This window comes from Sceloporus undulatus, chromosome 1 (genome assembly GCF_019175285.1).
Source record: "Sceloporus undulatus isolate JIND9_A2432 ecotype Alabama chromosome 1, SceUnd_v1.1, whole genome shotgun sequence".
NCBI classification, from domain to species: domain Eukaryota; kingdom Metazoa; phylum Chordata; class Lepidosauria; order Squamata; family Phrynosomatidae; genus Sceloporus; species Sceloporus undulatus.
In genome coordinates, this window is record NC_056522.1 from 287,556,728 (window position 1) to 287,582,955 (window position 26,228).

Sequence of the window (26,228 nt, forward strand, 5' to 3'; positions counted from 1 at the left end):
ACTCTCTGTTAGGAAATAAATTTTCTTTACCAATAAACAGAGTACACTCCATGATGAAAAAGTAGTAGAGAGTGCCCTTGACAAAATAAACAGCTCATCTATAATATGTATTAATACATAAACTAAAATATCTGAATTTATTGGCTATCTATTCTTATTGAGTTTTCAGTAGTCATTCAAAACTGTATTATTTTGTCATACCTTTGGGTTTTACAATAGTTTTGAATACTTTAAAGAAGTGTCTGTTCCTGTTTTGGTTTAACATTGTGATTTTGGTGTACATTGCTTTGGGGACACTGGTGGGAGGAAAAGGAATCTGTAAGTACAGTACTTTTATTAATAAATAAAATATTTAGTTTGTAAATGAAACCTCCCACACTAATGTCATAATGATACTGTAAGATGCATTTGGGGCCTCCAACTGCTTCCTAGGGAAGTTCCATAGATGTGAAACAACTCAGAATGCTACTTTCCCAAATCACACTGTACCACAATGGTAGAGTTAAGAAGGTGTTTTTGGTTGATTGAAGCAACACGATGGAGCACAGACAAAACACAGTGTGAGATGACATGGCATCTGTGATTTTAGCGATCATAATTACACATGCAATTGTTCCTGAAATACAATGGAAAGCCAATGAAAGCAAAAGAATATATTTTTCAAGGCATATCTTTCCCCAAAATTGTGTGGAAATTATTGGTTTTGGTCAAAATTGAAATATGTGTATGGGATACTACCTGGTTCTGACCCCTTCTGAAAATGTCTCTCCTCTGCAAAATTACAAGAAAACCAAATAGGAGCTTCCCAAAGATGCCTTTTAGAGATCTGGCTGATAAATATACTTCTTGTTCTATTTTATACATTTTTGAAATATTGTAGTTCTTATAAAAATGTGTGAGTATTTTCACACTGCCTACCAACACTTAAAAACAAGGTTTGAAACACAAGAAAGCAATAACACAATAGATATGTTTATGGAAGTCAATAACTTGTCTTTGTATCCTAATTCTAATTCTTCAGAGAACATTTACATGCAACATTTTTTTAAAAAAAATAAAGAGATATAAGTCTTCTTCTTGAACGAGAAGGTTGTTATTCAAACCAAAAAGAAACTAACTAAAAATCATGACTGTTTCTACTCTTGTTTCCACTCTTATTTAACACATAGTTCTATGTATACATTTGCATTAATGGCAGATGAAAAAAATGAATAATATTTTTATGATCCACATATATTTCATGTATTTGTGAATATTGCTTTAACAAGATTAGTTACATATAACTGAGAAAACAGGGTTTACTCTTTGTCTTTAATTTACACATTTTAAGGTTGCTTTCCACAACAAACCAAAATATTTACGTTCAAAGAGTGGTGTTCTCTTCTTCAGCACTCCTATTAGACTGAAAATAAAGTGTACTCTAAATAGCAATGATGGATAACTAACTTTTGAAATATAATCTTCTCTGTCTCTTACTCATCTTTAATGGTGAATAACTATAAGGATAAACATAGACAAAATAATTTACAACTTGATAGCTCCTCTTAGCTTTGCTGAACGTGCTCTTGGATTATCTTGAAGATCCTTAGCATGGGGAATAAGTACTTTTTTCTGTATAGCCTCCCATTTTGAGTTTCCATTGGAAAATTCCTCCTCCTCCTCCTCCTCTTGATCTGAAAAATTCTTTTCTATTTGCTTGATCTTCTGTCTTACACTGAGGTTGAATTTTTCTGTGACATCTATTCCAAGAAGAAACCGCTTGATGATGCGATCCTCTAAGGAATGGAAAGAAAGAGCAACAAACCGTCCACCAGGTTTCAGAAACTTGTCAGCTGTCTTCAACCCCGCGTAGAGTTCATGCAATTCATTATTAACAAAAATACGCAAGGCTTGAAAAGTTTTGGTAGCCACATGAGTAGGTCGTTGAAGCAAGTCTTTTCGAGCATACAAAGCCGCATCAGGCAAAGCACCTTGTTTGAGAGAGAGAGAAAGAGAGAGAGAGAGAGAATGAATTAGAATATTATGCACAGCGTTAGAATATTATGCTTTTGGCATAATAAATGGCACTGCACAACTATCTTTAGTGTTAGTCAGTTGCAGTTCACAATATTTTAGAAGGCCTGTGGTCAGGCCTCCTGTTGATATAGGGCAGGATAGAAGTACAGTCAGCCCTCCACATCCGTGGGAGTCAGGGGTACAAGACCCCCGTGAATGTGGAAAAACTGCAAATAACCTGCCCCCCCCCATGAGGAAGCCAGTTAAAGGATAAATAGGGGGCAACTGTGTCTGCTGGTTGGCACACACACCCCTCTCATCCCCTCTCTCCTGGGCTTTTCTCCTGAGGAGAAATGCCCAGGAGCGAAGAGGAGGAGAAGTGCATGCACATGCAGCCTTGACCTTGCAAATAATCAAAATCACGAGTGTCAAGCCGTAAATCTGGCAGGCCAACTTTATTTTAATAAATAAATTGACTAAATAAGTGTCACTGAAATTCCAGGATAAACAATTACTTTTGATGAAATGGAAAATTTCATTCTAATCTCTGATCAATGTTGGTGTTTTCACTGGGTCAAACTAAGAACCAGCTAGAATGGTAAAGGAATGTCTTCACACTTCTTTGTGTGTACCACCAGGAGACACAGTAATAAATGCTAAAAATAGGAACACAGGAAACTCCCTTCTCCTAAATGATACCATGGTCCATCTAGTCCAGGGCTGTTAATTCTGACTGGAGCCATCTCTCTGCGTTTTGTTTCCTAGCCCAACCTTGAAATTTCAGGTATTCCTAGAGGTCTCCTATTCTAGTATGACCCAGACCCAAACTGGTTTGCTCTCCAAAATCAGACAAGGCTGTGCATGTCTAGGGTTGTATGATGGTAATAATAACAGCAATCAAAATATTAATTTTCAATTTTTACACACATTTGAGTTAGGAAGACCTGATAAAAAACTTTTTCCAGATGAAACAGTACAATCGTCTACTAAAAAGAAATAACAAAACTATAAAAATAAATAGTTTTTTGTGGGTTTTTCGGGCTATGTGGCCATGTTCTAGAAGAGTTTCTTCCTGACGTTTTGCCAGCATCTGTAGCTGGCATCTTCAGTCATCAGGTTATTAGCTGGCATTCTAGGGTGGCACCAAGAAATAGGAGAAACAGTAACTTTAATTGTTGTAGTTTTCTAGTACAGGAGGCAATTTTTAATCAGGGGCTTCCAGCCTGGACAGCTTAGGATATGTTCACCTGCACAGTTCTTTATGCCATTTATTTCTGCTTAAACTTTAGAGCTTTAATTCTCTCTATTTTCACCTCCTGGACCTTCATTTTCTCCATTTCCTGCTCATAATGTTAAGCCAGTAGTTGCTTGCAAGATCTGTTAGTAGTTCAGCGCTACATCTTACCACTTCAAATACCATCCTCTATGGAACTGCTGATGAAATTTGGCTGTTTTATCAAAGGTCTACAAGTTGGCATATGTTTCAATAAATGTCACATACATATGTAGAAAATGTGTAAGTGCCCACAGCATCCCCAGTTTTGTAATTTAAATATTTCCTATGATAGATCTATAATTTAAAACATAATTTAAATATAATTTAATTTAAAACATCATGCATACTTTATGGACCTACAAATGAAAGTTACTTACCTTTTTTACTGGAACTCCTTGAGGAAAGCCTCTTTGAATCCCCTCATATAAAAGTACTCATGGCTGCTAAGAGTCATAGGCAGTCATGTCATATCACAGAATTCCCATGTGTGAGAATACATGATTTGATCAACTGCAATTTACATGAGACCTAGTGTGGGGGTAAATTGATGACTGCACTCCAGGAACTGCTCTTTTAAAAATGTCTACAAGTGGAAAAACTGGTCTTACATGTCCCTTACACTTCTCTACTGGTATAATTTAAAGGAGCAAGGCACACAGCAGGTATGATCTACTATATACTGTTAGTTAATTTGATGTATTTTAAGGCTCACATAACCAAAACAAACAAGAACAAACAACTTCATTTACATTCTGCATCTCCCCATAAAGTGGGATTCATGGCATCTTACAAATTAAAATAAAATATACAAAAGGTCAAAATTAAAATAGAACCAATGAATGGTTAAGGTTATATGATTAAGCCTTCTTTGCTCAGCACAGAAATAACCACATCATAAGACATTATGGTCCCAATTGAAAAGTTAATGTACAACAGCACGTTACACTGACCACTAGTGCATAATCAATATTTTCAATTTCAACAGTGCCGGTCATTTTGTTTAAATAGGTAAGCCCCTACACATAAACAGTTTATAGGCACTCTAAAGACTTTTTGGTGTTTCCTATATACCACAAAAACAACCTCAGTCCAGTAATTGCAAGTCGATGCATAACCTACAGCCACTGGATGGTGTTTCTTTTAAGTTTATGGCTTCCAGTGTACAAGATCTGATAATGAAAGTGGTTGCTTAAACAGAATCAGAGAACATGCTTAAAATGACTTACAAATCAAATCAGCTTTTTATTGCTTCCACTCTGCTTTTTGAACCTGCCTGATAAAGTGCTCTGGAGATCTTGAAAGCTTGCACATTTTGTGACCTTTTCATTCATCTTATTAATATTTTATCCTAATATGGGTTTTGGAATCTTATGTCCAACATAACTAGCTTAGTTTCATAGATTAAATATATGTCAATTGACATTTAATAAAGGTGGATGATGATGTCAGTTGATGTACATTTATTTATTCATGCACAAATTTTTAATAGATGCTAAAGCTGGGTAATATAAAATGCTATGCAGAAAAAAAACAATCTAATTATCACTAATATATGAACAGATGCCCTGTTAGTGCACAAAATTATTTCTTCATACTTCTAGCATGCTGCCATACTTATTTCTTCTTTAAATTATCACTTGTTCCCCATCACAATTCCTTTAGAAAAATTAGGTACTTGTATTATTTTTGTCTAAAATGGTAAATATAACAACAATTTTAAAGCCCATTAGTTACCATTTGATAATATTTAAGATCTATATGTCATCCTGATTCAAAAAAATCAAGCACAATGAGAATACTACAATCCAGAAAAGAATACAAGCACCCACTGACATGTGGAATGATACTTATTGGAAAACATAACCAGAGTAGTCTGTGTAATGCAAAAAGAAAAAGAAAAAAAGAAGAAGTAGTCATAATTCTTGAGTTTGATTTGGGACAATGCATGCACACAAATGCCATACATCTTTGGGACAGCTGAGTCTTAGCATGGATAACATAAAATCTGGATGATCCAGCACTGGAAATAGGCACAATAATTACCAAAATGGCAAGGAGCCTTAAACATGCAGAAACTGCAGAAGTACATTTTCTTCTGCATGACACTGGTGTAACATTTGCACTGGCTAAGTAAGCTACTATCCACACATTCAGTTACAGGAATTGACCCAAAACAATGAATGTTATCCAGCAGAGCATGATAATCACTTTTGCTGGGCTGATTTCTTCTCTTTCTTCCCTCCCCTTTTTTGGGTGGGTTAAAAGACCATCATACACACCACCTCACAAAACACTATGAAATCAAGAGAATCATGGCTCTCTGATTATTTGAAGTCACAAGATGCTGTGGTTGATAAAGTTCTGATGAATGGCTTTTTCTTGTCCTTTGTAATTGGATATTTTTCAGTTTGTGCAGTGTGAGAATGTGGACAGAATCCTTAGAAAAGTGAGAGCCACAACATGTATAGCCTCAGTGCAGCAGAGTTCCATCCTGTCTACAAGAGACTGCAGTAAAGCCTTTCCTGAAAAAACCCTCCATGGACCTAACCACCCTACATAATTACCATTCAGTCTCCAATTCTTTTGGCAAGGTTCTAGAGCAGATGGTGTCCTTCTAACCCCAGGGCTTCCTGGCTGAAATGGATTATATAGATCCATTTCAATGTGTGTTCAGGTCTGGTTATGAGATGGACACAGTTTTGGTTGCCTTGATGTATGGCCTACGCTGGGAACACCAGTAGATAGAAAAAGGGAATGTGTTTGTGCCAGTTCTGTTGTACAGCTTAACAACATTCAACATCATTAATCATATTTCTGGGTTGCTTCTCTGGGATGGAACTTGAATATTGTTTTACAATAGTACCAACTCTATTCCTACTGTTCACCTAATTCCAGGGAAGCTGTTTTGGTACTAAACTTGTGTTTGCTGTCAGAAATGGATGGGATAAGGCAAGTTAAAAATTAATTCAGACAAGAAAGATGTGCACCTGGTCAGCAGAAAGGCATATCAGGGAATAGGATAGGGTTACACTACCCCTGAAATCACAGGTTCACAGCTCGGGTGTACTGCTGGGCTCCAAACTGAGCCTGGATGGACAGGTTGCTTACCTGTAACGGTATTTCTTCGAGTGGTCATCTGCGAATACATACAAATGGGTTTCACTGCGCCTGCGCAGTGCTGCTCGGAACCTACTGGAATCACTGGGCAGAGTTTACTCTGCAACATATTGAAACTTTTTGGCGGTAACTCCGCCCACCCGTTATAAGGCCCCTGCCTTCCCGCTCTTTTCCCCAGTTCTGCAATTTTTCCGCCAAGCAGGCGATGGAAAGAGAGCCAATGAGAGCAGGACACTGAGGGGACGGACGGGTGGGATTTGTATGTATTCGCAGATGACCACTCGAAGAAATACCGTTACAGGTAAGCAACCTGTCCTTCTTCTTCGTGGTCTCTGCGAATCATACAAATGGGTTTAGACTGACAAGCTAAGGTATACGGCGGAGGGAGTGTCCTGAGACCAAAGCTATGGTGAACCAAAGGTATATTTATTACAATAAAACACCTTGAACCATAAAGAGTCAGTCTTTTTGTTCATGCACAAATCAATATAGCAGTAATTTTGCTAAACCTGAGGAGGGAACAGAGGTCATGCAAGACCGAACCCATAGAACTTGTGCAAATCAACATGGAACAAATGTAAACAGTGTCAACTGTACAAGTGTAGTAAACACAAAACATCAGTAGTGCAATCAATGCAACCCTGAAACCAACACAGCCCTCCCGAAAGCTGCGTCTCGGATGGCCCTGGTGTCCAACCTGTAATGCTTGATGAAAGTCAGAGGTTGGGACCAGACAGCAGCCTTGCAGACATCCTCCAAGGGGATCCCCGACAGGAATGCGGAGGATGCTGCCACTGACCTTGTGGAATGGGACCGAACCCTGCCAGGGAGAGGCTTGCCTAACAGTTCATAGCAGAGGTGGATGGTACCAGCCACCCATTTGGACAACCTCTGCGCAGACACAGGCAACCCTTTCTTCGGTTCCGAGTAGCATTGGAAAAGTCTCTCGGACCGACTGGAGGCAGCAGTTCTGTCCAGGTAGAAGGCCAGCGCTCTCCTGACATCAAGAGAGTGCAGGCGTCTCTCCTCATCCGACGTCGGGTTGGACGCGAGAGTAGGCAACACAATGTCTTGGCACATGTGAAAGGCAGACACCACCTTTGGCAAGAAGGTAATGTCCGTACGGAGGACCACTTTGTCCTTGTGGAACCTCAGGAATGGCTGGTCCCTCCGTAAAGCACAGAGTTCGCCCGCACGGCGGGCAGAGGTGATGGCCACAAGAAAGGCGGTTTTCCAAGTCAATAGTCTCAAGTCCGCTGTGGCCATCGGTTCAAAGGGCTTGGATTGGAGGGCGGACAATACCGACTCCAAACTCCAAGCCGGCGTTGGTGTCGACACAGGAGGGTAAAGGTTGGCACAACCCTTCAGAAACCCCTTCACCAAAGGGTCTTTGAAGAAAGAAACCCTCCCCCCGAACTGATATTTGGCACAAATGGCAGACAGGTAGCATTTGATGGATGTGAGGGACAGCCCTCCATCCAAAAGTGCCAGCAAAAACTCCAGCACCACTGGAGTGGACACCTGTGCAGGAGACAAGCCCTTCTGGTCAAGGAAGAGGCAAAATCTCTTCCATTTCAGGGCATAGGACCGCTGGGTGGAAGGTTTCCTCGCAGCCAGGATCACCGCCCTCACTGCCTCCGGTAGGGACGTCAGGGCTGGATCTTCCAGGCCACCAGCGGCAAGCTCTCGATGTCGGGGTGGAGAATCCGTCCGTCCTGGATCGACAGCAGGTCCGGACGAGGGTCGAGACGGAGGAAGCATCTCCTGGAGAGGTGGAGAAGGGATGCGAACCACGGCTGTCTCGGCCACCACGGGGTGATCAGGATCGCATGCGAGCGGTCCGTTGTCATCTTGGACACCACCCTGATGATGAGGGGAAACGGGGGAAAGGCGTAGAGGAGCTCCCCCGTCCAGAGGAAAGCGAATGCGTCTCCGAGGGATCCGTCCAATCGCTTCCTTGAGCAGAACTGGGGACAGTGACTGTTCCACCTGGTCGCGAAGAGGTCGATCCGGGGGGTTCCCCACCGACCGAAGAGATCGCTGACCGTCTCGGGATGGAGCCTCCACTCGTGGCACACCGATGGAGACCTGCTGAGGCGATCTGCCAGCTCGTTGTCCTCCCCGGGAAGGTGAATCGCCTGGAGGAGGACGCGCCTCTGGATGCACCAATCCCAGATGCGGAGCGTGAGATTGAGCAGGGTCCTGGACCTGGTACCACCTTGTTTGTTGATGTAATACATCACGGTGGTGTTGTCCGTCCTGAGGAGGACCACTCTTGACGTGACTGCAAACTCGAACGCCCTCAAGGCCTTCTCCACTGCAAGCATTTCCAAAGCGTTGATGTGGAGGAGCTTGTCCTGAGCAGACCACCTGTCCTTGACGACGAGGTCGAGCAGGTGGGCGCCCCATCCCTCCAGGGATGCATCTGTTGTCAGAGTCAGTTGTGCCTGGGGCTGATGGAAAGGCATCCCAGTGCAAACGTTGGAGCTGTCCAGCCACCATCTGAGGGAGGCGGCCACCGGTCTCGGTACCGTGAGCCACTTTGAAGGCGGGTCCTCCAACGGAGAGAAGACGGAGAGGAACCAGGATTGGAGCGCCCGAAGACGAAGTCTTGCCCAGGGGGTGACGAAGGTCGTCGATGCCATGTGGCCCAGGGCGACTTGGACGTCTCTGGCTCTCACCCTTCTGTGGGAGATGCACGGCTCGAGGGACGTTGTCAGGGCCTGAAAGCGGTCCGGAGGAAGGAAGGCCAAGCAGTTCTCGGAGTCGAGGATGGCCCCGATGAACTTGACCTGTCTGGTCGGCGTGAAGTGGGACTTTTCCCTGTTGACGACCAGTCCGAGGGAGTCCAAGAGGCGCAAGGCGAAGGAGACTGCCTCCTGCAGCTCGTCTTGGGATTCGGCTGCAAACAGCCAGTCGTCCAGGTAGGGGAAGACCATGAAGCCCTTCTGATGAAGGTATGCCACCACCGGTGCCATGCACTTTGTGAAGACTCGTGGAGCCGTGGCCAAGCCGAAAGGAAGCACGTTGTAGTGGTACGCGGTGGAGCCGACAGCGAAGGCGAGGAATCTCCGGTGGGACTCTCTGATCCCAACGTGGAAATAGGCGTCCTTCAGGTCGACGGTTGCGAACCACAAGCCCTGGTGGAGCAGAGGCAGAATGGAAGCCAAGGTTACCATCCGGAAGCGACGGTAATCAAGAAACAAGTTCAACTGTCTCAAGTCCAGGATGGGCCTGATGCCCCCATCCGATTTCGGTACCGTAAAGTACCTGGAGAAAAAGGCCCGAGGACATTGATCGGGCGGCAAAGGGGAAATTGCCCCTTTGCTGAGCAAGGTGCGCACTTCGTCGAGAAGGGTGTCCGAGGGGGGAGTGGACATGAAGGCTCCAGTTGGAGGGAGCTCCTGGAACTCGAGGGCATAACCCCTACGGACGATGTTGAGAACCCACGAGTCCGATGTTATAGAGGCCCAGATGTTAAAATAGGGCCTCAAAATGTCCAAAAAGAACGGGGATGAAGAAGAGATGAAGCGCGCTGCGTCCCTTCAGGCTCTCTTCTTCCCCTGGTCGGTGTCCTGCCGGCGGGACTTGCGGTACCGGGGCGGGAAGTTGCGACGGCCAGAGGAGGAGGAAGACTGCGAGGGGAAGCGCTGTCTCTGGGAGCCTTGCTGCTGGGACTGCCGGTCCCGGGGAAAGGTCCCCTGTGACTGACCTTGCGGCTGCCACGGGCGCTGACGCTTCCGGTACGGAGAGGCCGGTGCTGAGGACATGCCATGCTTCCTTGCCGCCGCCTTCATCCTGAACTTGCGGTTCAGGCGGTCGTCGGTCTCGGCGTGGAAGAGCCCGGTCCCGTCGAGCGGCATGTCTTCGATGGCTTGTCTGACCGTGGGGTTGAGGTCAGAAGCCCTCAACCAGGCATGGCGCCTCAATGCCATGGATGCTGACATGGCTCTCCCCGAACAGTCCGCCACATTTCTGGAAGTGGTGATGAGCCAACTTCCGATGGAATGGGCCTCATCCCTGATCTCCACCAGCTGCCTCTGGATGTCATCTGGGATGTCCGGGACGAGGGGGGAGATCCTCTCCATGAGGGTCTGGATGTAGGCCCCCATGCAGGCGGTGTAGTTGGCAGCCTTGACCCCCAGGGCCGATGCCGAGTATGCCTTCTTGGCCAGACCGTCTACCTTCTTCGCCTCCCGATCGACAGGTGAGGTGGCCTGCTTCGGAACGAAGCTGTGTTGGGCTCCCTCGACAATCGCAGAGTTAGGCCTTGGGTAGTCGGCCAACCAGGGGCAGCTCGCCGGGGCAACCCTGTAGAGCGTCTGAACCTTACGGGAGGGCGTCGACAGGGTGGCTGGGGACTCCCAGGACCTCTTCACTATGGTCTGGAGTGAAGGCAGGAGAGGCAGGCAAGGCGGTGTGGGCACTCGCCCATGCACCCGACGCTCCACTGGGTCCTCTGCGTCGTCTTCCGGAGAGGCGAGCTCGATGTCGAGGGCCCTCGCCATCTTGACGACGTGCTCGGTGAAGGACCGGACGTCATCGGATGGGGAAGACGGCTCGGGATCATGCATCCTCTGTGGGGAGACTGAAACCGACAGGACATCCTCGTCAGAAGGAACTTCAGACGGGAGAAGAGGCTCGTCGTCTGAGTCAAGGTCCGAGGAAAGGGGGTCCGTCACCCTGACTTGGGACCTCGGACGAGACGGGATGACATCCACAGAAGACCTCGAACGCCTGCGAGGCGGAGACGGGGGCCTCTCAGAGACAGAAGCGGTTGGGACCAACCTGGACTGGGTGCCTTGATCAGCAGGGTGAGGGTTCAGCCTGGTGAACTCCCTCATGGCCTTGTCCTCCGAAACCGACAAATAATATCGGCCAGACTGGGGATCGAAGAACAGGTCTGGCATGTCCTGCCCACGGGGCCGATCCTCCTCGTTGACGGATCCTGGGGAAGAAGGCGACTGCTGGTCCGGCGGGAGAAGGGGAACGGTCTCCTCCGTCTCGCGTGCAAAGTCCATGGTGGGTAGAGGCGTGTCCGGTGTCGGGGACCGCCGTACCTCCGGTGCAGGCTCCGGATCGCGTGGAGCTGTCGCATGGGAAGCGCGGCCCTGTTTTGAAGGGGAGCGCTGTTTGTCCTTTGCCTTCGGCGGGTCAGAGGTGGACCGATTCCTTGAAGGCTTGGACTTCTTTGGAGCGGGATCGCGGCTCGACTTATCGTGGCCTCTCTTCTTCCCCGACTTCAGAGTCTCATCCGCCGGGAAAAAGGGGTTGTCCGGAAGGTCTAGGAGGACAGCGGCCGCCGCCGATGAGGAAGGCCGTGGAGACTTTGCCCCTGTAGGAGGTCCAGCCGGCTCCTTAGGTTTCGGGGCATGGTGAGACGCCTTGGACGCCTTGGAGGATGCAGGCGAGACCAAGTGGCCCTCAGCCACGGAGCCCTTCTTCGGGCGCGAGCCTTCCTTCGGGCGCGAACCCTCCGATTTCGACGGCGGCTTGGAGGACGGCTCGGAACCCTCAGTCCCCGACAGTTTGTGGGGGCGCTTGGAGGGCTTGTCGGTGGCACTGGGCGGTTTGGAGCCACGGGCCACATCGGAGGTGGTAGAAGGGGTCCCGGCCGGGACGCACACCACACTAGGGATAGCGGCTCTCTCAGATCCCACGCTGGAGACGCTGGCTCGGGAAGATGAGGCGGCGGGAGCCGCGGGCGGCAAAGATGATGACCGCGAGCCTCCCTCCTGGACCCTTCCCAGGGCAATCGCTGAAGTAAGCCGGGACTCACGGTTCTTCCGCGCCTGGGAGGAGAGGGACCTGCAGAGCAGGCATGCCTTGGTATCGTGGTCCTTGCCAAGGCACAGCAAACAGGAGGAGTGCGGGTCCTGGACGGGCACCTTGCCCCCGCAAATGTCGCACTTTTTGAAGGGTGCAGGCATTTCCGAAATCGTCAAAGCCAGGGAGAATCCAAAAACGAGGTCAACAGTCCGAAAGTCCGAAGTTACCAGGGGCGGGAGACAAAGAATGGTCAAGGTACAGTCCGAGGTCAAAAAGCGAAAGTGATTCCAAGCAAGCAAAGCAAGCGAAAGTTCCTCTGAAGCAGCTAGCGCGGCGGAAAAAAGGAACTGGGGAAAAGAGCGGGAAGGCAGGGGCCTTATAACGGGTGGGCGGAGTTACCGCCAAAAAGTTTCAATATGTTGCAGAGTAAACTCTGCCCAGTGATTCCAGTAGGTTCCGAGCAGCACTGCGCAGGCGCAGTGAAACCCATTTGTATGATTCGCAGAGACCACGAAGAAGAAACTCAGGTTTCAGCAGTGGCCAGAAGTGCATTTGCACAGTAAAAAGTGGTGTACCAGCTCTGTTTCTTCCTATGTCAGATCTTGCATAGTGACACATGCCTTGATTACATCACAGATAGATTATTGTAACACATTCTACATAGAGCTACTTTTGGAAATTATTCAGAAACTTCAGGAGGTCCAAAATATTGCAGCCAAGCTGCTGGCTAGGGCTGCTTGCAGGCAACTAGTGTCACTTGCTACCAGTCTGTTTACAAGCAGAATTAAGAATGCTGGTTATGACCATTAAAGCCTTAGATACATTGAGTATACTATTGACTATCTGAAAAACTGTATCACTCTATATGAAGCTGTCTAAATTCTAAGTTCTTCAGGGGAAGGCCGATTTGTTTGTTGAGGACAAGGGATACAGTTTTCTCAGTGGTACTGTGAAGCAATTTTTAACCCATGGGGGCACAAAATGGCCTTCGGGACCCCATGCAGCATGAGGGCCAACTTTGTCCATGCTTGCTCCAAAGAACAGATAACAGGCATGAACATGAAAGCATGCATTATCATCTTCCACTTGCTTACACATTAAAATCAACTGAAAGAACCAAGTGGAAACTTTTGCTTAACATATTGTTTATTTTGTTGGCTGTATTTGTGGCCTTCAGTCTCATTTTATATGTTTGTATAGAATAAACAAACACACAAGAGGAAAATACAGCGTAATGAGCAGAAAATCTGTTTAACAACTGAAATGAATGTGAAGTTGAAAGCTTTCGTGGCCGGCATCCATAGTGGGATTTTCGGGTTATGTGGCCTTGTTCTAGAAGAGTTTGTTCCTGACATTTTGCCAGCATCTGTGGCTGGCATCTTCAGAGAAATTAAATTAATTTTTTAAGAAGCATGGTAAGTGGTATTTCTCTTTATGATTAATAAATCTAAAAATACATTTTTATTTAAATGAATTCCCTTACTTCCTGAAGCTTGTATCTAGAAAAAAAAGTGATTTGCCACTTAGAAGAGCAAGTAACCCTAAACATGCCTTTTACTCAAGTGGACATTTTAGACTGTAGGTACAAAAAGGGCACATCAGTGTGTCCACACTTTGAGTTAGCATGGGGTTGGGGGACTGATGCTGTCAGAATTTCTAGACTCAGGTTTACCTCAAACTATAACTTTTTTTGCTTTAAGATAGTTTCTTCTGGATGATATGGATTATCTAGATCCTTCTTTGGAAGTTTTTAAACAGAGGCTGGATGGCCATCTGTCAGGGGTGCTTTGATTATGAGTTCCTGCATAACACAGCATTAGCCTGGATGGCTCTTGTAGTCTCTTCCAATTCTATGATTCATTTCAATCTGCTTTTGGATATATCACTGGAATGGAAATAGCATGGTCTCCCCAAATGAATTGTTACTTTGAGAACTAAACGATGAGACTACAGCTTCATTGGTTTGACTTCTTATTTCAACAGCTTTTGGTATACGTCTTTATGTTATTTATGTCCCAATATGGGACGTGGTGGCTCAAGTGGTTAAAATGCTGACTCTGTTGACTGCAAGATCAGCAGTTCGAGGCCTGGGTGCCGCATGATGGGGTGAACTCCCATCACTAGTCCCAGCTTCTGCCAACCTAGCAGTTCAAAAACATGCAAATGTAAGTAAATAAATAGGTACCACTCTGGTGGGAAATTATACAGCGTTCTGTGCAATCATGCTGGACATATGATCACAGAATAGCCTCTGACAACGCTGGCTCTTTGGCTTAGTAATGGAGATGAGCACCGCCCCCAATGGTCAGACATGACTTGACAACCTTGTCACCGGGGAATTCCTTTACCTTTACTTTTATGGGATCCAAAGCAGCTTACAATATAATTTTTTTAAAACGCTAATCCTGGATTGTCTGGCAGTAATGGGATTTGGAGTGTGATGCTGTTATAATTCAGTTTCTTTTTAGAAGCTGATTCCAGAATGTGATGCAGAATGATTCAGATTTGAAACCTTGAGCTGTCTTTTGACTCAGGGGTCCATCTTGCTGCCCCCGCCACAAATCACTAGGAGAGTTTATTCAGGATTTCAAGAACTGCATTTCAAATAGCAGATTATACTCCGTAGTTTCCCCCCATCCATCTCGAACTATGGGATTCTAAGTGAAGATTCAACCCATCTGGGTTTTTACTCCCATTAAAAACAAAACTATTGCTTAGAGGGGGTAGTCTTTGAGATGGTCTAGATCTCCCACTATTAATTCAATAGATTTACCCAAATTGGGAATAATAATAATTATATTCTTCTATCTAGGATCAGAACATTTTATCTTATAAATGTTGATTGCACTGTTTTTAACTGTTTTCATGTTTGAAATTATATGTTTTATTCTTGTATTTTATTGTTACTGTTGGGTTGTAATCCTGCCTCGATCCACATGGGAGAGGCAGGAAAATACAAATAAATTTTATTTATTTATTTATTTATTATTTAGACTTATATTTTTCCTTTATTTTTTCAAATTAGTGGGGTTTGAATTTTTTTTCTTTTTTAAAAAAACGTGTTGTTGTAATCATGAAGCTATTAGTTGTCTTCAATTATTTGGAAAGGTGTATAGAATTGTTTTAAAGAAATAAAGATGTTTATTTCTGTTGGAATCAGCAAGGGGAAAAATTAAAATGATTTAGCAATACTTTCCCTTTAATCTCACTTTTCACTGGATAACTCCAGAAAAGAAAGAGAGGTTATTCTATTTTTAACTATCTAATTTAGGAATATTAGGGCATCCAGGGAAAAAAGACAGTAAATTCACCTTGTTTTTACCTTTCTACAACACCAAAAAGAAAGAAAGAAAGAAAGAAAGAAAGAAAGAGCACGCTGGTAATAGAAGAAAAATCTTGCTTGGTAACAGGCTCTACAACAGATAATAATAGAACAAAATTTGTATGAGAAGCATGCAGAATGGATTTCATTCATAAAAGCACCATGCCTCAGGCAAGAGGAATGATTTAAAATCCCAAGGAGAGAAATTATCTTTTTAAAATTTTGGGATACTCTGATATTGCTTACACTGTTTAAATTCATATGTTAACATGAACTGAAATTTAAACTTTAGAATGAACTTAGCAACGTGCTGCGTCTGCCAATGAGAAGCATTCAAGTCTCCTGTGAAAGAGAGTGTGTGACAGACTTTAAAAATTAATTCTGAACAGGCAGCTGTTTAAAGGAATTTCCTGTTGAATCTCAATCACATCTAATGTTCCAGTGACGCAGCTTTTGTCCTTTTGTCTAGGAGCTCTTAAAAATGTTAAAATGTATCCACCTGAAACAGAAGCAATATTATAAATTTAAACTGTTAATTAAAAGTCTGTGAATGCAGACAGATCTGGATAAAACAAAATTGATCCACCAAGATAGATATTTTTTAAAAATTCAGTTGGCACTTCAATGCTATTCCCACCAATGTATGTGCAGATAATATATAACTTCACTCTGCTCTGTCAACAAGTCACAAATCTAAATGAAGTGAAGGAAAATTAAGTTACTATAAAAAAATATATCGGGTAACAAAGAACAAAAACACCTACATGAGAGTTTAGAAATACTTTAGGGGAAAAGATAATGGGTACATTCAGATGCCTGGTTTATTTATTTATCTATCGGCTTATTAGACAATGATCTCTTGATGTGCTGACACCTAAGATGTCAACAGACATTTCAAGTCTCATAGTTGGGAATGAGATAAAAGACTGTGTTACTCTAGTCCTGCAAGCTACGCTAATTTGGCAGAGACTACCAAATATTTTACATCTGCTGACTAATGCTCATACACACACACACACACACACACACATCATGTAGATCTTCTCTTTCTCCTCAGAACCACTGGCAATAAACTTTGAGAGCTCCTGGAGAACAGGAGCATCCCAGCGGACTAGAGGAGGGGAAATGTTGCCCCATCTTCAAAAAGGAAAAAAAGAGGACCCAAATAATTTCCACTTAGTCAGCCTGACATCAATACTAGGAAACATTCTAGAGCAGTTAATTAAAGAGACAAACGGTAACCAGTTAGAAAACAATGTCATGATCACTAAAAGTCAATATGGGTTTCTCAAAAATAAATGCCAAACTAATTTTGTCTGTCTCTCTCTCCTTCTTTGATACAGTTACAAGCTAGGTAGATTAAAGGAATGCTGAGGATGTAACATATCTTTATTTCAGTGCAGCCTTTGACAAGGTTTCCCCATGATAGTCTCACAAACAAGAAGGTAAAATGTGGAATATATATTGGATAATTATTAGATGAATTTGTAATTGGTTGACCAACTGAACTCAAAGGGTGTTAACCAATGATTCGTCTTCATCCTGGAGAGAAGTGACCAGTGGAGTGCCGCAGGGTTCTGTCCTGGATCCAGTGCTATTCAATATCTTTATAAATTACTTAGATGATAGAACAGGGGGTATTATCAAATTTGAATATGACACCAAATTAGGAGAGGTAGTTAATACTTCAGAGGGCAGGATCAGAATTCAAAATGACCTTAACATATTAAAGAGCTGTGACTGCAAAATGAATTTCAACAGGGTGCAATGTAAGGCACTTAGGCACAAAAAATGAAACTCACATATACAGGGTAGGTGACGTCTAGCATGACAACAGTATATGTGTTATGGATCCAGGAATCTTAGACCTAGTACTGATTGGCCAAATAGAGTGGTGGGAGACCGTGCCGCACTGTTCGTTCTGGAACCGTGTCAACTGCACATGCCTGGTGTCAATTTAGGCCATCACCATGGTACTGAACTTGGCCGCTGGAAGGAACGGATTCTATCTGTTCCTTATTGGCCCAGTTCTTTGCAAATGATGCAGCCTCTGTGTAGTTTCAGACCACATTCAAGGCATGCTTCATGTAAACAGCATGCCCCCAACACACCCTGAAGCTGTGTCATTTGCTCATGTGTTTTGGGCTTTAATAAACCACAAGCTGAAGACAAATTAACAGTATGATAAAGCAGCTAAAAAAGACAATGCAATTCTTTGTGCTGTTGTTATTGTTGTTGTTGTACTATGCCTTTCAAGTAAGCTGCATCAATATGTATAGTATCTAGATCAAGGGAAGTAATAGGAACACTCTATTCTGCTTTTGTCAGACATCTGAAATACTGTGTCCAGTTCTGGGCACCACAATTCAGCACGGATATTGACAAGCTGGAATGTATCGAGGGGAGGGTGACCAAAATGGTAAAAGGTCTGGAAACCATGCCATATGAGGAGAGACTTAGGGAGTTGGGTATATTTAGCCTGGAGAAGAGAAGGTTAAGAGGTGACATGATCTCCACGTTTAAATATTTGAAAGGATGTAATACTGCAGATGGAGCAATCTTGTTTTCTGCTGTTCAAGAGATGGACCTGAAGCAATGGATTCAAAGTACAGGAAAAAATATTCCACCTAAACATTAGGAAGAACATCCTTAAGGTAAGACAGTGGAATACACTTTAAAATAATGTGTGTGTGTGTGTGTGAGTGCGTGTGTATGTGATCCTTTTCCCTGCAATAATTCTGGTGAGAAGGGATACAGATATGTCAATGAATAACTAATAAATATATGAACAACTGCTGTGCCAGGCTTTCCAAGATACATTTTCCTCAAGATAAATGTTGAGATACAAGTTATTGAGATAGTTTATTTCATATATAAACACAAAACTGAAAGGAGGAGGCATCTTACTTCCTATATTTATGTTTAAGGGACAAATCACCTCCTACCCTGAGATAAACTGTCTGCCAGCAGATGGCAATGTCCATTCTCCAGGAGAATGGACATTGTGCACCCTCACAGCCAGAAAAGTATCACTGTTATCAAAAATGGTTTTAAATAGATGTTAGGTGAAAAAAATTAAGAACTGAAAATGTAAAGAGACCGGGGGGGGGGGGGGGGAGTTGTTACGTATTTTTGACATCTCTGTTAACTATATAATGCCCCCTCAATAAGGTGATAAGTACGCTATAAATGGCACTTACTCTGCAAGCTGTATCTCAGAGACATGGGGAAAGATTTATAAAATGTTTTAGCCACATGATTACAACATCTTCTATAGAAATCATGGAGAGGTTATGCTGGTGGAAAAACTTTGCTTCATTACAGAGAATAATATGATGTGAAGGGAAGACACAAAGCCAAAAGACAAATCATTCACCAGACTGGACCATGCATTATTCCTGAAATTCTTTTTTGTTACATACATCCTGCTGTTCTTGGTTTTAAGTTTCCCTGGCTATTCAGTAAATGGGGTAAAAGTGATAATAAGGATTACACAATACATCTGGTCCTTTTGAAATTTAACCATTCTTCTTCAGATGCTCAGTCTTTTTCAGATCATCATTAACTGTCGACAGATCACACCTGACACATATGTCAAAATCTTGCAGCAGTATTTACTCCCTACCTTTAATTTTCCACATTTGTAGTATGGAATTGATTTTTGGAATTAACCTGGAATTGAAATGGATTTAACTGGCATTGTTATCACTTGATTTTTCACCATTGTGAAGGAGCAAAATATTTTCATTGAGATACAATAAGTAAATAAACACAAAATGGCATGGGTCAGGGAGGAGAAGGAACAGGCACATGCACACCCATTGCTCCTCCTTCTTGCCGTTTCCTGGCCTTCAGCTACCTGTCCGAAAATGGTGCTGGGGAGAAGGAGTCACAGGCGTGTGCCTCTGGCTCCTCCGCCCTGCCTTGTCCTAGCCCTCAGAGACAGCTGGAGGCCAGGAAAAGGGTGGGGGTAAGAAGTAGGAGCCACTGGTGCAAGACAGTTACTCCTCCCCAGGGACCTTTCCCGGCCCCCAGCTGCTTCCGGAGGGACAACTGTGGGCAAGGAAAAGTCCAGAAGGACAAGGAACAGCACAGGCCTATTCCTCCTCCTTCCCAGGGACCTTTCCCAACTTTCAGCTGCATCTGGAGAGTCAGTTGGGGGCAGGGAGAAGGGCAGTAGGAGGAGGAGCAACTGGCGTGCGCCCCTGGCCCCCCTCCCAAACCTTCCCCAGCTTCTAGCTGTCTCCCAGCTGTGATACTTCCTGGGTCTCATCAGCTGACAGTGAACAGTAAATCAAGTTTCATCCTAGATTCTCAGTTGGACTTTCATAGGATTGTAAGACATTCAGGTTTTTACTTTTAAAGCACTCCAGTGTTTATGTTGTTGTTGTGCCATCAAGTCATTTCCGATTTAAGGCCACCCTAAGGTGAGCCTATATACTCTTGTTCTTTTTTACTTCTCCTGGAAGGTACACCTGCATCCCAGTACTAGTTCCCTTTGAGAATAACATAGGTTTTCTTCTACAATTTCCTGTATTTGTCTTGATCCATCATGTTCTTAATTCTGACCAGCTTTCCAGTCCCTCCTGATGAAAGGCATCCCTAAACATGATGTTACCACCACCATGCTTCACTGTGGGATGGTCTCAGGGCATTGTGCCACACAGTGTTTTGTAGCAAAGCCAGAAAGTTCAATTTGCTTCATCAGACTAGATAACTTTCCTCCACTGGTTTGCTGGGTTTTCTTCTTGCCTTTTTGCAAACTTCAAATGGGCTTTAATATGTATTACCATATATACTTGTGTACAAGTCAACCTCATGTATAAGCGGAGGGGAGGTTTCAGGGCCAAAATCCTGGATTTTGATATGACCCATGGATAAGTCAAGAGTAAAACTTAAGGAGCTATAACGGTGGATGGAAACGGACTGGAGAGGGAAGAAATTGGTGTTAAACAGAGATTGGGGCATCAGGCTTGCTTTCTTTAGGACCTTTCTAAGCACTAATGGTGTGTTGATCCATATATACTGAGATTTTTAGGGTCAATTTTGAGGCATAAATTTCTTGATGTATAGTTGAGCACATACAGTACTTTCAGCAATCTGTTCTTGTTGCTTCTCTCTAAAACCCATCTCAGTTGTGGAAATCTCTAAATTCTTTAAGTTTACTATTGGCCTCTTGGTTGCTTCTCTCAATTTGTTGATGTTAACTGCCATCAAGTTTTGTTGTTGTTAACTGCAACCTATAAAAGAGAGATCTCCAAGTCACATAGTATCAATAGTCAGGTCTTGCAAATTCAAAGTCATGGACTAATTGAATAGAATAAAAGAGACCTCAAGGGCCATCTGTTCAACCCTCTGCCATGCAGGAATACACAGTCAAAGCACCCTCCACAGATGACCATCCAGCCTCTGTTTAAAATCCTTCAAAGAAGACTCCACCACACTCTGAAGGGGTGTGTTCCACTGTCAAATAGCCCTTACTGTCAGAAAGTTCTTCCTAGTGTCTAGGTGGAATCTCTTTTCCCATAGTTTGCATCCATTGCTCCGTGTCCTACTCTCTGAAGTGGAAGAAAACAAGCATGCTTCATCTTCAATATGATATCCCTTCAAATGTTTAAAGAAGGCTATTACATCACCTCTTTACCTTCTCTATGCCAGCCGTAACATACCCAACTTTCTAAATTGCTCCTAATAGGGCAAGGTTTCCAGATCTTTCACTATTTCGGTTGCCTTCTTCTGGACATGTTCCAGCTTGCCAACATTCTTTTCGAATTGTGGTGCCCAGAACTAAACACAGTATTTCAGGTAAGGCCTGATCAAAGCAGAATAGAGTGGCACTATTACTTCCCTTGATCTAGACAATATGCTTCTATTGATACAACCTAGAATCATGTTGGCTTTTTTAGCTGCCGCATCACACTGTTGACACATGTTGAACTTGTGGCCTACTAGGACTCCTAGATCCCTTTCACATACACTATTGTTATGCCAGGTGTCCCTCAACCTATATATGTATATTTCATTTTTTGTGCCTAAGTGTGGTATCTTATATTTTTCCCTGTTGAAATTTAGTTTGTTAGTTTTGGTCCAGCTTTTTAAACTATTAAGATCATTTTGAATTTTGATACTGTACTCTGGGGTATTAGCTACCCCTCCTACCTTGGTGTCATCTAAAAATTTGATAAGCAGGCCCTCTATTCCTTCCTATAATAATAAATAATAAAAACTTTATTTATATATCGCCTTTCCAAGGTGATCAAAGCGGTTCACAACATCAAATATTCATTACAATACAGGGTAAAATACAGTACAGAGTAAAACAGCATCTTAAAAACATCATATCTAATCGTGATCCAGCATCTTGAAGTAACTTCTGTGAAGAGGTAGTTTTCTCAAGAAGAGTCAGGAGGGTATGCTAATCATGCCAGTCATTGATAAAGATGTTGGAAAGTACTGAGCCCAGGACAAAACCTTGTAGCACGCCACTGGTCACTTCCCTCTAGGATGAAGAAGAGCCATTGCTGAGCACCATTTGGGTTGGGTCGGAGAACCAATTACAAATCCACCTAACAATTGCATTGTTTAGCCCACATTTTACTAGCTTGTTTGCCAGAATATCGTGGCGTACCTTGTCAAAGGCCTTACTGAAATCAATCTATGTTATATCCATTGCATTCCTATCGTCTACCAAACTGGTAATTTTATCACGAGAGAGAGAGAGAGGGAGGGAGGGAGGGAGGGAGAAGATTGAAACCGTTCCAATGAGGAAGAAAAATGGGAGGTGTCTCAAGAAACCAGAATGGATACTAAGAAACTTCAACTGAGCTAAGTTTTAAATGGAACATGTATAAGAAAGGAAAAAGGGGAAATCACCAGAGGAATCAAATAGCAAGCACTGTAGGGTAAAGTCAGAAAACCTAAAGCGCACAGTGAAGTCAGGCTTGCTAGAGAGTTTAAGAAAACAAAAAGAGGTTTTGGGATGTATTGTCCCCAGCAAAAGGAAGAAGAGGAAGTGTTAGAGCCACGTGTGGAAAGAATGGCAAAATGCGAACAGGGGACAGAGAAAAGGCAGAATTACCTCAACAACCACCTGTCTTTGCTTTCAGTCTTCACAGAAAAGCAAAGGATGCTCAACCTGAGGATAATGGGCAGGGACAGATAGGGGAAATTCAGCACAGAATAAGTAAAGCTCGAGTACAAGATGTTAATCTAAATGATATAAGTCTCCAGGACCAATGACTACTACAAGGGTTTAAAGAGCTGGCAAATGTAATATCGGATCCATTGGCAATAACTTTGAGAACTCCTGGAGAACAAGAGAAGTCCCAGCAGACGGAGGAGGGCAAATCTTGTCTCCATCTCCGAAAAGGGGAGGAAAAGAGGATCCCAACATTATCATCCAGTTAGTCCGTATCTATATCAGGAAAGATTCTAGAGCAGTCATTAAACAGAGAGTCGGTGAATATCTAGAACAGTGATGGCGAACCTTTTGGGGTCTCCGTGCCGGGGCAGAGTTCCACCCCCGGGGTGAGGCTGCGTGCCAGAGGCAGGCTTCCACCCTCTGGTGGCAGGGGCTTCCAGCCTTCGGGGGCGGGGCCCTCTGGGGCGGGGCTTTCCCTCCACGCCTTTCCTGGCCTCCAGCTGTCCTTTCAAAGACACTAGAAGTCGTGGGGGTTGGGGGAGGGTGACAGCCGCGCCGGCCCCTCCTCCGCTTCTCTTGCTCCCAGCTGTCTCTCAGAGGCACTGGGACCAGGTAGGGCCCGTGGGGGGGGGGGGGGAGAGGAGGCCCACGACCCCTCTGCCCTCTGTGGGGCTTCGTCAGCCTGAGTGTCCTGCGAAGGACACCTCAGGTAGTGGCAAAGCCTGTGGAGAGGAGGAGGCCTTCAGCCCTTGCTCCTTTTCTTCGAGGCTTCGCCAGACCTGAGGTGTCCTCCGAAGGACACCTCAGGTCTTGCAAAGGCCCGAGGGGGGAGGAGGAGGGGCGTCTGCCCACCCTCTCCTCCTTAGCCTCCCTTTCCTCGGAGCGAACGGACTCCAAGGTACCCGTTCGCTCCGAGGAAAGAGAAGCCGAGGAAGGGGATGGGTATGCATCTCAGGCCCCTTCTCCTCAGCCTCCCTTTCCTCAGAGCGAATGGGTTCCCAGGCAACCTTCGCTCCGAGGAAAGGAAGGCCAAGGAGAAGGGGACTGGGCATGCGTCACAGGCCTTCCCTTCGGCCCCTTCCTTCAGCCGAACGGGGCCCTTGGAGCCCGGTCAAGCTGAAGGGAAAGGAGGCTGAAGGGAAGGGCCTGGGCACCCGTCCTAGGCCCTTCCCTTCAACCCCTTCCTTTGGCTGAATGGGCCCCTTGGAGCCCGTTCGTCCGAAGGGAAAGGAGGCCGAAGGGAAGGGCCTGGGCACACGTCCCAGGCCCTTCCCTTCGGCTTCCTTACATCCCCAGATCTCTCTCTTTGGAGGAAGGTCTGGGGCTGGAAGGGCCGTGAGAGAACCCAGAACGTGGCACACCTTCGGAGGGAGGTCTGGGGCTGGAAGGACGCAAGAGAGCCCAGGACATGGCACGCCGCCGGGAGAAGGCTGGGAGAAGGAGCCAGACGCGTGTGCCTCTTGCTCCTTCCCTCCAGTGCAATTTTCTGCCTTCCCGCTGTCTCCGAGAGACAACGGGAGGTCCGAAAATGGCAGGGAGAAGGAGGAATGGGCACGCGTGTGCCTGTTTTTCCTTCCCCCGGTCCCCGTGCCCGGCAAAACGGCCCGGAGTGCCACTTCCGGCACGCGTGCCATAGGTTCGCCATCACGGATCTAGAAGGTAATTCCATAATCACAAAAAGTCAACATGGGTTTCAGAGAAACAAGTCATGCCAGATAAATCTGATCTCTTTCTTTGATAAAACTACCAGTTGGTAGATAAAGGGAATGCTGTGGATATAGTATATCTTGATTTCAGTATGGCCTTTAACAAGGTTTCCCATGACATTCTTGCAAACAACCTTGTAAAAGGAGGGCTAGACAAGGTAACTGTTACATGGATTTGTAATTGGTTAATTGGCCGAACCCAAAGGGTGCTCAACAATGGCTCCTTTTCATCCTGGAGAGAAATGACCAGTGGGGTCCCACAGGGCTCTGTCCTGGGGTTAGTGCTATTCAACATCTTTATCAATTACTTGGATGACAGAATTGGGGACATACTTATCAAATTTGCGGATGACACCAAATTAGGAGGAATAGCTAATACTCCAGAGGACAGGATCAAAAATCAAAATGACCTGAATAGACTAGAAAGCTGGGCCAAAGCTAACAAAACGAACTTCAACAGGGAGAAATATAAGGTGCTGCACTTAGGGCGGAAAAATGAAAAGCACAGATGTAGGATGGGGGACACTTGGCTGAATGAATCAACATGTGAAAGGGATCTAGGAGTCCAAGTAGACCACAAGTTGAACATGAGTCAACAGTGTGATGTGGCAGCTAAAAAGGCCAATGCAATTTTAGGCTGCATCAATAAAAGTATAGTGTCTAGATCAATGGAAGTAGTAGTACCACTCTATTCTGCTTTGGTCAGACCTCACCTGGAATATTGTGTCCAGTTCTGGGCACCACAATTCAAAAAGGACATTGAGAAACTGGAGCGTGTCCAAAGGAGGGTGACTAAAATGGTGATGGGGCTGGAAACCCTGCCCTATGAGGAATGATTTAGGGAGCTGGGGATATTTAGCCTGGAGAAGAGAAGGTTAAGAGGTGATATGATAGCCTTGTTTAAATATTTGAAGGGATGTCTTATTGAGGAGGGAGCAAGCTTGTTTTCTGCTGCTCCAGAGAGCAGGACCCGGAGCAATGGATGCAAGCTACAGGAAAAGAGATTCCACCTCAACATCAGGAGGAACATTCTGACAGTAAGGGCTGTTGGACAGTTGAACACCCTCCCTCGAAGTGTGGTGGAGTCTCCTTCCTTGGAGGTCTTTAAGCAGAGGCTGGATGACCATCTGTCGGGGATGCTCTGATTGAGATTTCCTGAATGGCAGGGGATTGGACTGGATGGCCCTTGTGGTCTCTTCCAACTCTAGAATTCTATGATTGTATCATCTGGAATGACTTGTTTTTGAGAAGCCCAAGATGACTTTTTGCGGTAATGGCATTCCTTTCTAAATGTTTACAGACTCTCTCTTTAATGAACTGGTCTCGAATCTTTCCTGGTGTTGAGTCAGGCTGACTGAATAGTAAATGTTTGGGTTTTCCTCCTCGTGGCTTCCTTGACTGAATCTATCCACTTGTAATTTGGTCTTCCTATTTTCCTACTGCCATCTACCTTACCTTACCTTTCTTCTCATGACATGTCCAAAAAAAGGGTCTCACTGCCCACCTTACCCAGGTAGTGAGTTTTGAAGACTGGCCTTTTCTAGGCAGTCTCAACTGAACCAAATTCATTTTGTAGTACTGGTTTGAACAGTGTTCCAGAACACAGTTTAGGATTTTTTAAAATAGCTCACTTGTGTACAACTTCATCCCATACTTGTTTTGATTGTTCTTGGTCTTCAGGTTGTTTTCAGATATGCTCTTCAATAGATTCTAAAAACAAGTGTGTCTAATTTGACATTGTGTGGCAGTGGAACTATACACAGGTACACTTCACTGGGCAAGTCAGATGCTCTCAGTTTCAGGGGAAAGCAATAGGGAGCCTTCTCTGAACAAATCTTGCCCATTATAGGGCCTTAGCATTGCCATAGGTTGGAAACAACTTGAAGGCACACAACATAACAC

General features: G+C 44.6%; 1 protein-coding gene across 4 annotated transcripts in view; it reads right to left on the reverse strand.

Annotated features, from left to right (window-relative positions):
- Nucleotides 1-561: 561 nt before the first annotated feature.
- The window catches only part of METTL15 (methyltransferase like 15), a 149,467-nt gene continuing 123,800 nt past the window's right edge, over nucleotides 562-26,228 (reverse strand). For all 4 annotated transcript variants that reach the window (XM_042474558.1, XM_042474644.1, XM_042474472.1 and 1 more), the window contains one exon: nucleotides 562-1,970. In XM_042474558.1, the coding sequence (XP_042330492.1) occupies nucleotides 1,525-1,970 (446 nt within the window). In that variant the 3' untranslated portion in view covers nucleotides 562-1,524. The remainder of the gene's footprint in view (nucleotides 1,971-26,228) is intronic.